The following is an 11,972-nucleotide window of genomic DNA, read 5'->3' as shown; positions in this document are numbered from 1 at the left end:
TGTGCGAGTGAGGGAGAAAAAAGAGAAAAATTATGGCTGTTTAGGTCATGCCTAAATGACCATCATTTTATGTGTAACAGCAGCAATGCATAATTTAGGTGGGTAAGTCGCCTGTCATTTTTGAACAACAAGGGCGGTGGTTTTCCAAGATATTAATAGATTTATCTTGTGATGATATTTTTATTATAGTTTTTTTTTTAGTATGATTGAGATTATTTTTTTAATAATTTTTTGTATTAAAATACATGTCAATGATATTTTTTTATTTTTTAAAAATTATTTTTAATATCATCACATTAAAATAATTTAAAAATACTAAAAATATATTAATTTTAAATAAATAAAATAATAAAATAATTTTAAATTTTTTAAAAATATTTTTAAAAACCAAGAAACAAACATGAAGCTAGGATATTGTAATAAAGTTAAGTATATCTTCGTCAACTTATTCCTCTCTTTTTTTTCCTCTTGTCTTCCTTGACTTTGGTTTTTGTGCTACCTTTTTCTCCTTCTCTCGCGTTTCTCTTCTACCCATGTAATGCCTTCGAGTGCATTGCCCTCTATCTTACTCTGCACGTGAAATGCAAATATATATATATATATATATATATATATATATATATATATATATATATCACTGTATCATTACTTTCATTTAAAATATGAGAAACTCGACACTCCCATTCTTGTTTAAGAAGCATATAATACCCTTAGTGATAGCATAGACATTGGAAACATCCAAAATTTGCCCTAATGGCCTCCTAGAAATCGGTCTCAACAATATCCTTTCTATAATCCGAGGACCAGAGCAATTTTAAGTGATGTAGAAGTTTTGAATTGTCTGATAAGGATATAATAGAATTGAATTATGTGGAAAGCTTATAGATATATTTATGGATCTATGTTAGATAAATCCAAACCTAAAAAAATATTTGATTGTGTCAAATGATTTATATGATAAAAAAAAACTTATAATTTTTTATTTAATCGTTATATTACATTTAAATTAGATCAATATATTCTACAAGCTTTATTCTATAGGGAAGCCAACGTTCCCCATAGATTCGCTTTATAGGAATACATTTAAAATATTTTGTTTTATGGATTTCCTATTTAATATTGATTTTTGAGTTTTATTTTTTTAAAAAAATATTTTTCTTATAAAAATCTTGATTTTTTTTTCCTTTTGAGGTCAGTTTCTGAATTTAAAGGATTTAAATTTTCTTTAAAGAGTTAGACAACTAGAGAATAATTATAAGACAATAAAATGAATGGTTAAGGTTCTATCCGTGTTCAGTTTAACAAAACGCGAGGGTGGTTTATTCCAAACAATCCACCTTGGATTATAATTTTCCTTCTTTTTACCCTGTGATTTTAAAAAATAAAAATCATGTCACAAGCCACGATGAGATCTTTGAAAGCATTGTCCAAGATCTTTGAAAGCGTTGTCCAAGCATTTTCCTTCTTTTTACTCTGGTTTTCCTTCGCTGTCATGCGCTCGCCGGATAACCCAGCAAGTGCGCACATGAACAGACATATTCTTTTGACAAGGGTGATGAAGACATCACTCCCAAGCCACACACTCCTAGCCCACTGACAATCACGCAGCAAAAGCAACATATCTTCACGTCCATGTCCACATCTAGCACTGCCAAGCTATTAACCAGAGAAAAAATGTATGCTTCTGGTGTAGATTTAGCTTCCAAAATGCATCTCCAATTCAAATTTTTATTACATGGACAAGGAACCCTAGTCAAGTAAGTATCCCCTGACTTGATAGATGATATTTACCAGATGAAGACTCCTCCCACTTCAAACAATCCTTAATGTTGGCCCATCTAGGAACAGGAACTGCTGTGATTATGTCTTCAAAATAATCTAGGTACTGAGTTTGAAGAACTGAAAAATCTCAAGTTTGCTGAGTTGAAAAAAGGTCAGCCATCTTCATGGATAAATCTTGTGGATGATTATCATGCACCAGACGATTAAGAGGAAAACCCCCAACACAATGATCAGACCAAGGGAAAACACTGCTGCCATCACCAATCCGCCAAGAAAAACTCTCTCAAGAAATGAAAAGCTTTCAAGATGGCCCGCCAGGTTGTGGAGATATTAACCTTGGGAGTATACGTTAAAAGATTAGAGACTCTTTTAGTTTCTGGCCTCCATCATCTTAACCCAACGCTTACTATCAGAAACAATATTCAACCAGAAAAGCTTGCCGCCCTCAATCCCGATCCACAACTTCTCAGTTCAACAAGTGAATTCTATAGGTTGACGACTTTTTCATGTGAAACTATTTGTCATTTCTCTCTCTGTTTTTTTTTTTTTTTTTGGCAAGTGGGGGATATCCTGTTCTTCTTAGCGCTATATTATGCAGTACTAGTATCAACTCAACATTGCTCAAGATTATTCATCAGGTTGATTTCTAAGATAGCCACATACAAACTCATCTCCGACACTTTATTTTAGAGGTTATCAACCTCGATGATATTGACTTTAACATTTCTTAGTGTCTTAAGATTTTTTTTTGCAATCTGACTTGATGTCCAGTATTATTGTAGATGAAATACTTGTCATTGAGTTTCTTGGCAATGCTTTTTTCATGCTTTTTTTCTTTATAGCAAGGTTCTTATTTTAGTTTTTATCGTGGTTCCAGCAAGATAATTGCTGTAATTCAACTCAAATCAAGTCCAGCAAGATAATTGCTCTTATCCTTCAACCAGTCTGCAATTTAATCCTGTTTTAGAACTACCCTCATCAACCTGGAGAGGATATTGAATTAAAAACAATCCTACATGGAACACATTGAAACACCATCGTTCAGACATAGATTTTGATTTATGATGTTAAACCCAACTAATAGAAGGAGCTACAGTTGAAGGAGAGGCTTATGGGAAAACCAGTGATGATACGCAGATTTCCCCGAGCAAGATGGTCTGAACCCTGACAAAGGCGAGATAAGGGATAAGCATAAATGGTACCAATAACTTGTTGAGGAAGGGATCTCTTCTCTGAATAAATCTCTCAGGATTTCTCTATTCCGAAGGAAAGAACCCATCCTATACCCCAATCTCACGATTCAAAGTCTTGTTGGGGATTACCTTATTGGTACCCTATTAGTGCTTTAGAAGCTTCGATCGAAGAGCATTAAGATTCCACTTATGAGAATACAAATCTGCCAGACATAGCCGTCTTAAAGCTCGTAAGAACTCTAATGGATAGACTTCCAGATGAAGTAAGCTGAAGAATTAACACCTGAATACCGGAAATCACAGATTGAAGTCCTGACAACTTTATCAATAGCATCACAGATTGACTGGGGTAACCATGCAGTTTGCATAGCATAGACGGGAATTGCTGACAGGGTAGTCCACGCTATAGTAGTTTTACCCGCCAGATTAAGAAGCTTCGCTTTCTAAGAAGACAACTTAGCTGAAATTTTCTCTAACAAATAGCACTCCTACTGACCTGAGAGTGAATAGGAGGGATACCTGGATACTTCCCCAGATCATTAGTGCAAGATAAATGGCTAATAAAGCGAACCTGATCCCCTTTTTGGCGAGAAATCTCTGCTTTCCGAAAACAAAATCTACCTCCAAGTTTCTCTACAAGACTTGAAACATCATTGAAGTCACCCATAACTAGCCGAGGAAATTGACATGAAGAGGCAATTTCCCTCAGATACTTCCGCCAAAGCTCCCTAACCGTAGCGCTTGGACTATCATAAACCACTGGATACAGGGGCTCGTTCTGAAAGTAGACTATATATTAAAAAAAAAAAACAATGAGAAATAATTGAGACAATATTAACAGAAATACTTCTCTGCTGCCCAAACACCCCCTGAAAAACAATTAGGATCCACATAGTCTACCGAATAATAACCCAGCAACCTCTAATTGTTCCAGACAGGATCCAAAGGCACATGAATCTCCAGAAAAAATAACAAGCGAAGACGGTGACCGCAACATGGATCATGTAATTGTCTATATATATGCATCACTATTACCAGCACTACGAATATTTCAAGAGAGGTTCTCAAATTAGGAGTATAATAACTAGACATGGATAATAAACTGAGAAAAGAGTAAGAACCAGCGCCCAATCAAATTGCATCGAAACCAAACCTAGTTCGAGAACCAACTCCATCCCGTTCAACACTAGAATTTGTGACATTAGGACCGCAAGGACTGCGACCCCTTGCGTTCACAATATCATAATCACCCCTCGAATTATCCACAACACTTGACATCAACAACACTAACGTCTTTATTGGAGGAAGGGCTGGGCAGTTTAATTATGTTTGGTTAGTTTATTGGGATATATAGAAGGAATTTATGTAGAAGAAAAGGAAAAGTGTTTCGTTGAACACATAAAATAAATATATATTTTAAATAAATTCTTAAAGTACATGAATATGTCCCAAATGTTTTTGTCTTTTCCATACAATAACAAAACACTACTACAATTAAAAATGATCACTAATAGCAACAATCAACTAGCTACAAAGTCGTTTTGAGGATGCATATGAATACATTTCATAATAAATTTATATACTTTTAAAATAAAAATAAAAAAATTTAGCACAATCCGATCATCATCATCCAATTAAAAGATAGCGACCTCACGATCCTCATCAACTGCGAATTTCACCATTAAAAAATCCATTACCAAGATCCATAACATATAATTCACACCTAGGCCTTCCACAACTGGGTAATCAAAGCAAGAAAATCCATAGCCAATGGACTCCCCTAACAATTTAACTATCACCGCCCTCTGTCATGGCTTACTTAGCTCTACAACCACTTCTGGAGCTATCTTGATATGAGGAAGTAGGCGATTACAAATCTTAAATTCAACAAAGATCTTTGGAGAATCGGTAGTGAAGGATGGACCAATCTCCTTAGCAGCAGAACTGTCAACACCCACTAACGCATCCCTAAGGGATGTAACGGAGCCATTACCACCATCCTCTAGACCTTTCAAGTTCTCGACATCAGAAATCAAATCATAGGGTGAAAATCACCTCATGCCCCTGTACTATCAGTTCTTGCTCATTCTAACGCCTCTACAAAATTCTAGTCCAAACTAAACCCTTCACGTACGTACCTAAACAATATCATTCAAATTGAGTGACAGAGTTGGATGAAAGGACTCATGCGAATCAACTAATTGTTTAGGTAAAGGCTTTGTTCAGACCAGAGTTTCATAATGGGGTTAGAATGAACAATAACTGATAAGACAGCAGGAAGAGAGAAGTCATCAATAATAGTGTCCGGAGGCTTGTATGGTGGTCTAATTGGTTTCTTAATTAGGGTTAGGGTAAAGGTCGACAACAACAGGAAGAGAGAAAGGAGAACTCATGTCTTTTTCAATTGCATTTTGATTTGGTTCTTGAATAGTTCGTTTACAAAACAAATTCAGTTTAAACCCTAAATCATCGAATTCTTAAATTAACTCACGAGGAGAGCCTCATATGACAACTATGTTGTATAATGCCTGTTTTCTCAGTAATAACATTGATCCTTTAATCCTCTTTCACTCCGTAGGAAAAACCCAATCCCCTCAAAATGCTCTCAATTGTTTTTTAATATTAAAAAAATTATATATTGAATTTACACGAGTGAATCTGAATTCACTCAAAAATTAGATGTTTAAGTGTTTGGTTCAACTAATAGAAATAGGCTATCACATAGAAATCATCAAATATATTTTTTTTTCAAGAAAATAAAACCAATATGACATATAGTGGAAAACAATTCTTGCTAGTTGTTTTTTTCAAAAAAAAAAAAAACAACTAAAATATTATTTGAAAACAAATTGAAATAGTATTTTCAAAAAATAATAACTCAAAAATATTTTTAATTAAATTAAAAAATATTAAAGCAATATATAATAGGAAAGTCTTATGGTATCATTTAATTTATAACTAAATAAACTTAAAAGATAAAAAGGGTAAAAAAAATATATGAAAGTTCTAAAATGCTTATAATAAAGCTTAACATATGAGCCTAGCAGCATGGGCCTAAGTATTTGGACCTATTTTTTTTAATTATTTAAATGGGTTGATGACACATCATCTATCCATTTATTTGTTGTTATTGTTGTTTTTTTTTTTTAAAAAAAAAAAAAAAGAAAACAGACAGCATGTTCTGTCCTACCTTGAACTTGATCATTGCAAAAAATGATCATGAAATCAAAGGTAATTTTTTCTTAAAAAAATATATTTTTAACCTATTTTCACATACCATTTTTCACCTAAAAACATTCCTAAAACCTTTTAAAACCAATTAATCAACTAAAAACACATCTTAAATGGTCAAAAAATTATTGAGGAAAGCAATTATCTCTTATCTTCGAGCTATCTTTTTCAAACAAGATTAATGTTTTTGAGACTTCAATATGACTTCTCTTGTCGAATGGAGCCTACCGACATCAAGATCAAGTTTTTTTATTGTTAAAATATAGCCAACCAAAAACTTTTCCTCTTTTATTTGTTGTAATCTAGTACTTTTCTCTTCCCTTTCTAAAATTCAAAGACTTGAATGTGAATAAAATAAAATCTTAGACCAAATCATATAATTTTCAAACTAAATAGACCAACAATGAATTTATAAAAAAAATGCTTTGAAATTTTTTTTTTAAAAAGGGTTTCCATTCTATCAAGAGTTTAATTTTAGTCCTTTCATTTTTATTTTTTTACAAAAAATAAAATTTAATTATTTTTTAAAAATAAAAAAATCGACTCAATATCAAGATATTTTTTTTAGGCTGTGATAACTCAAAGAAATAACACGATCAAAATTATCAAGTTGAATCACCAATAAACACAATGTAGAATGATATTTTTTTTAAAAGAAAATCATGATGGTTGAACTGTAAAAAAAAATAAATAAATAAAGAACCATAAAATAAAAAATATTTTCTTTTTAAATAAAGGGTTGGCATTTCACCTCACTTTTCAATCCCCTCATTTTTATTTCTTTCTTCTTTGTAAAATTAAGAATTGGATTAATTGAGATTTTTTTTAGACCATGAAAACTTAAGAAATAAGTATGAAATAAATCATCAAGCCCAATTAATATAATGTAAAATGATAAAATGAAAAAAAATAAAAATAAAAATAGAATTTAAGGATAAAAAAATTAAAAACACTATAAAAATCTAAAGTGTTTTTATTCACCACAGAGAATTATCGAGAACTCTCTTCTTCTTTCTAAACGTTTAGTTTATAATTAACTCTTAATAATATATGAGTCGTACACATTATTTTGTAAAATATATAAAATAATCGGATCTAAAATAATAATAAAATCCTCTATTAATATTATAAAAAAAATATCATTTACATTATTATAAAAATATCACCAAATGAATAGACAAAAAAAAATCACCAATAAAAATGATTTAAAAGATGTTAAGAAGAAGCTTGTCTTGTCTTCGAGAAGATATTTGAGATTTCGCTTTAATATTAGCACATACACGTTTTACATAAAAATAAACATTAATACTTCCAATCAAAAAATCTGCACCATTGAATCACGAGTCCAACTTTGATCATAAACAATTAATATTTCCACGTTTAATCCACGTGAAAGGTATCTTTCGCATGTGTATCCACGCAAAAAAATCTACATAAGGTGTTTGTAATTGTAGGGTGAGGAATTATTACAAATTTACAATAAGTTACCTTCTATTGTTCTTTTTATTTGGGGTGTTCTTTTAGTTATGATAAAGTACAGGTGTATTTTAGCAAAGTGAACTGCTTTATAAATCACATAGGTGAGCTGGACTGGTCTTTGCGTTTGTTTGAACCTTGAGTTGAGAGAGAGCAGAAACTTGGTGTTATAGCAATGTCATGCCTCGATTAAACTAATCAGAGCCCAAGCGTCATCTGCGCTGCCGTGTGGCAGTTCTATTACCAAAAAGAAGCAGCTCAACACGAAAATAATAAGCAATTGCAGCGGCGGCGACAACGGCAACGACAACGGCAACCACAACGACAACAACTTATCTCAAGTTTCTTGTCCTAGTTTTCTAATATTTTGAGTTCAATTCTAAAAGAATTGGACTCAAAAATATGTCTTCTGATCCTTATGTTCTTGATGCCTCTTTCTACCACCATTCATTTCCAGAAATAGTCTCTCCAGATGGTGGTGATCTTTTCTTCTCTGACCCTTTTTCTCCTTTTTGTGACTCTTCCATTGATATTCTTCAAGAATCCTCAAACAACCAAAACAATCAATGCCCACTCGAAAACTCTAACTCCGTAGGCAGTTTTAGCCCAAGTATTCTCTCCTCTTCACCTCCAAGTCACCAACTAGAGAATTTGTCACTTTACCAGACAAACCATTTGCAGGCTTTAGCAAATGGTGAAAATCTGGCCAGTGGGTATAGTAATTTCCCTGGCTTGGATGCTTTGGAGGTGAAAACCGAGGAATGTCAACTGAGTTTTAAGTCCACTTACAATCAACACTCTTTTATGCCTCATAGTTATAGTAGCGTAGAGAATGCGGCAAAGATGATGCAAAGAAGCTACAGTAGCAATTCTTTTGAAGGCAAGCCTGGCTTTCTCTTTCAAGCTCGCTTTGATACTCTCTTGGAGTCTCCAAATTATCAAAGTCAAGCCTTAAGCTCACCTGAAAACAACTTTCTTGCTGGTCAATTGAGGAGGGTTTACAGCACTGGTGATTTACAAGTAAAACCGCTCACTAATCTATTCCAGTCCCCTGTTTTTGCTCTTTTTTGTCCCGTTTCTCTATCATCAATTGCTAATGGAATACTGTTTTGTCTTTGTTTTAGAATATTAATAGAACAGCGCATGCAACAGAGAGGTCCCTTTCAAGTCCTTTAGCTACAGAGAGCTCGTTTATAGAAGAATCAAACTTCAAAGTAGGACGTTATAGTGCTGAAGAAAGGAAGGAGAGAATCTCAAAGTATAGAGCCAAACGTACCCAAAGAAACTTCACCAAGACAATTAAGGTAAGACAGAGCTTGTTTAGTTAGTATTAAACAACCATTTAATTTAATCCACCTGCTATACGCATAAGAGTAGCAAAGGTAAAACATTATTACTTGTCGAAATGATAATTCGGGTTCGGGTTCAGTTTGAGAAAATAGACCGATTCGAGTATAGATCGCCAGTCTAAGCTCTTGCTAGAGAGTAGAGATGAATCAGGTCATGGTCAGAGACACAAAACATAAACTTTTGTCCAATCGAGTATTTAATAATGTATAAACTAAGAATGTTTTGCAGTTTTTTTACATGATTTTTCTATTTTTATAGTTTGCTCTATTATCAATTAATGTTGGCTAATTAATTTTATTTTATTTTCCCTTCATGCTACAAGTACGCCTGCCGCAAAACACTAGCGGACAACAGACCACGTATACGTGGCAGATTCGCACGAAACGATGAAACTGGCGAGATTCCCAAGGTTGCATGCTCTACCAGAGATGAAGACGAAGAGGAGCTATGGGTATTGTTTTTATTTCGTACTTTATGAGTGGAAGCCATTAAGGAAACGCAGAAAATGTATTAAAACTATGCAATGTTGTTTTGTTTTGAGATTTGTAGTTTGATGGGTTACACGAAGAGGGAGATGAAGGGGCAATTAGAGGATCATCGGGAGGCTTCGTTAACAGTTATCTTCAGCCTCAGTTTCAGTACTATGGTTACTGATCGACAACAATGAAGCTTTTTGCTTCTGGAGAAACTCTTTTCAGTGCTACGATGTTTAATTATTAGGACCAAAAAGCTGTGAGGGAAAAGGTCGTTTAGAACAAAGGAAAGGAAATTCAAAGTGGCTTTTGAAATAAATCATTGTTCAATTAATATACACACAGGGTGGCTCAATTTGTCAGTAAATTTGTGTTTTCTTTTGCTTTTTGTATATGGTGTTCAATAATCAAAGACTCTATTTTGACTTTTGCATGTTCTGATTGTTATTTAAATACATTGAATAATCTTCTTGTTCCTCTGGAGGGGGAGTTTATTAGGTTTTCTGATGCGCAATTAGTCTCCCGTAGTGATTATTTTTGTCGGCCAGAATACAGGATTTAACAAGCGAGGAAATTGACCAGTTCTAAGCACTCAGGTTGATGGGATTAGTTTGATGTTAAGTGGAAACGCTAATACCTTTGCCATTAATGTTCAAATCTGAACATTTCTAATGATTTTCTGGCATAAAATTTGTCTTTTGAAATTACCAAGAAAATTAACTTCCAACCATGCTTAGCAGTTAGTTCATGAATACAGTTGTACCGGGAGAATGATTGGGCACTGGCTCTCTCTTGTTGTTGTATTTACCCCTTCACCTTTTCCTTTTCAATTCCGGACCTCCTTTCTTTTTCCTTCTTTTAATTTTATTTGTTTTTCAATTTTATCCTTATATTTCTTTTAATAATTATTTAAATTGTTTTTGAACTAATAAAGTTAACTAGATGATACAAAAATAAATTTTACAAAAATAATTTTTACACTCTTACATTCTAAACTGAACTAAATTAAAAATTTTATAAGTAACTAACTAGATTGAATTTAATAATAATATCAAATAAAATAAAACTTTACTTGTGATATACTCTACATTTCGTTCGGTATGTAACCAAACCATTTCAGACAACTCTCATCGTTATCGATCTCTTTATGTATTTCGCATGTTGTAGTAACAATGAACTAACACATATCGAGTAGTAACTTTTCCATATTAATTTATAGCCTAGAGCATCTTTTCTTTCTTTCTTATTATTATTATTACTATTATTATTATTATTATTATTAACATCAAAACTAAATTCTTTCACGGCAGATCTTAGATGGATCTTCACACTCGTATTGATAAGCTCGCAATGAATTACTTTTTGATTACCCTATCTCAAATTCAAATTTAAAATAATAAAATAGATAAGTAAAATTAAATCTATTCAAATTTAAATCATATCATGAAAACTTCAATATTGAATTGGCTTTTTCAAATGTGAGTTTGTGGAGTGGCTGTGCTTGAATATTTTTTTTAACTGTAGGTGTTCGGGTCAATTTATGTGTACCTCGACTAATCATTCGAGATCTTGAAGTTAACGATCATGTAAACTTTTAGTGATTCTAAGATTTGTGGCACTCGAACTAGTAACTTCTAGAAAATAAACCTAAAATTTGATTAGTTGAGCTACATTCTTCAAGATTAGTTGTGCTTGACTATTGATCTTGTGGGTTAATGGGTAACTTTCATGAATTTTACTACAAAATAAATTTTCTATAACCATCCTATACTTAATTCAATAAATGTAGGAGGAAGAACATGTAAGATAGAGAAAGAAAATGAAAGAAAAAATATAAAGTGTGTGCTTGTTGAACTAGCCTGAAGCATTTGAATGACTTAAATATTTATGTAGTAACTCAAAATATTTATAAATTTTGATTATTTTTGTTCATTTTATGGAAAGTATAAAATGGTATTTAAGGTATTTCATGGTAATTGGAGTTGTAAGTACCTTACTATGGGTTGTTGATTAGTTTTGGTGCTTTGTTGTGTCATTAGTGGAGAAGGAGTTGTTAATTGATAATGCTATTTGAAATGGCATGTGGGTAGAAAATAATTATTAATAAAAAAAAGTGTCTTTACTATGCAATGAAAATTTGGTTTAGGTGCAATGAAAATTTGGTGTGTTAATAGATAGTACTCGACAGTGTTTTAACATCTTGGTGTATGAGTTTTAAATTAATTTTTTTAAAATATATTTAGATTATTTTAATATGTTAATGTTAAATATAATTATTTAAAAAAATATTATTTTTAATATATATTTTTTTTTTAAAAAAAAAACAAATTATATTAAAATGTATACACGGCGGGATCGAGACTCCAAAAACACAATGGCGAGCAGCCCGTTTAAGGAGGGTGAGGGTAAGGTCGTTTGAATTTTGGTTGAACAGGCAAGATGGCTGACGGGTGTACAGACAATTATA

The 11,972-nt window shown here is 32.5% G+C and overlaps 1 protein-coding gene across 1 annotated transcript; it reads left to right on the top strand.

The window, feature by feature from the left end:
- The first annotated feature begins 7,802 nt into the window (after positions 1 to 7,802).
- On the top strand, positions 7,803 to 9,938 carry LOC118028444 (uncharacterized). The gene is made up of 4 exons (XM_035032011.1): positions 7,803 to 8,702; positions 8,807 to 8,986; positions 9,355 to 9,483; positions 9,582 to 9,938. Exons 1-4 carry the CDS (start codon positions 8,085 to 8,087, stop codon positions 9,684 to 9,686), a joined length of 1,032 nt encoding a protein of 343 aa, XP_034887902.1. The 5' UTR covers positions 7,803 to 8,084; the 3' UTR covers positions 9,687 to 9,938.
- Positions 9,939 to 11,972: the final 2,034 nt, after the last annotated feature.

Source organism: Populus alba, chromosome 3 (assembly GCF_005239225.2).
Source record: "Populus alba chromosome 3, ASM523922v2, whole genome shotgun sequence".
NCBI classification, from domain to species: domain Eukaryota; kingdom Viridiplantae; phylum Streptophyta; class Magnoliopsida; order Malpighiales; family Salicaceae; genus Populus; species Populus alba.
Note: the sequence above shows the minus strand (reverse complement) of the source record. Positions and strands in the feature narration are given on the sequence as shown.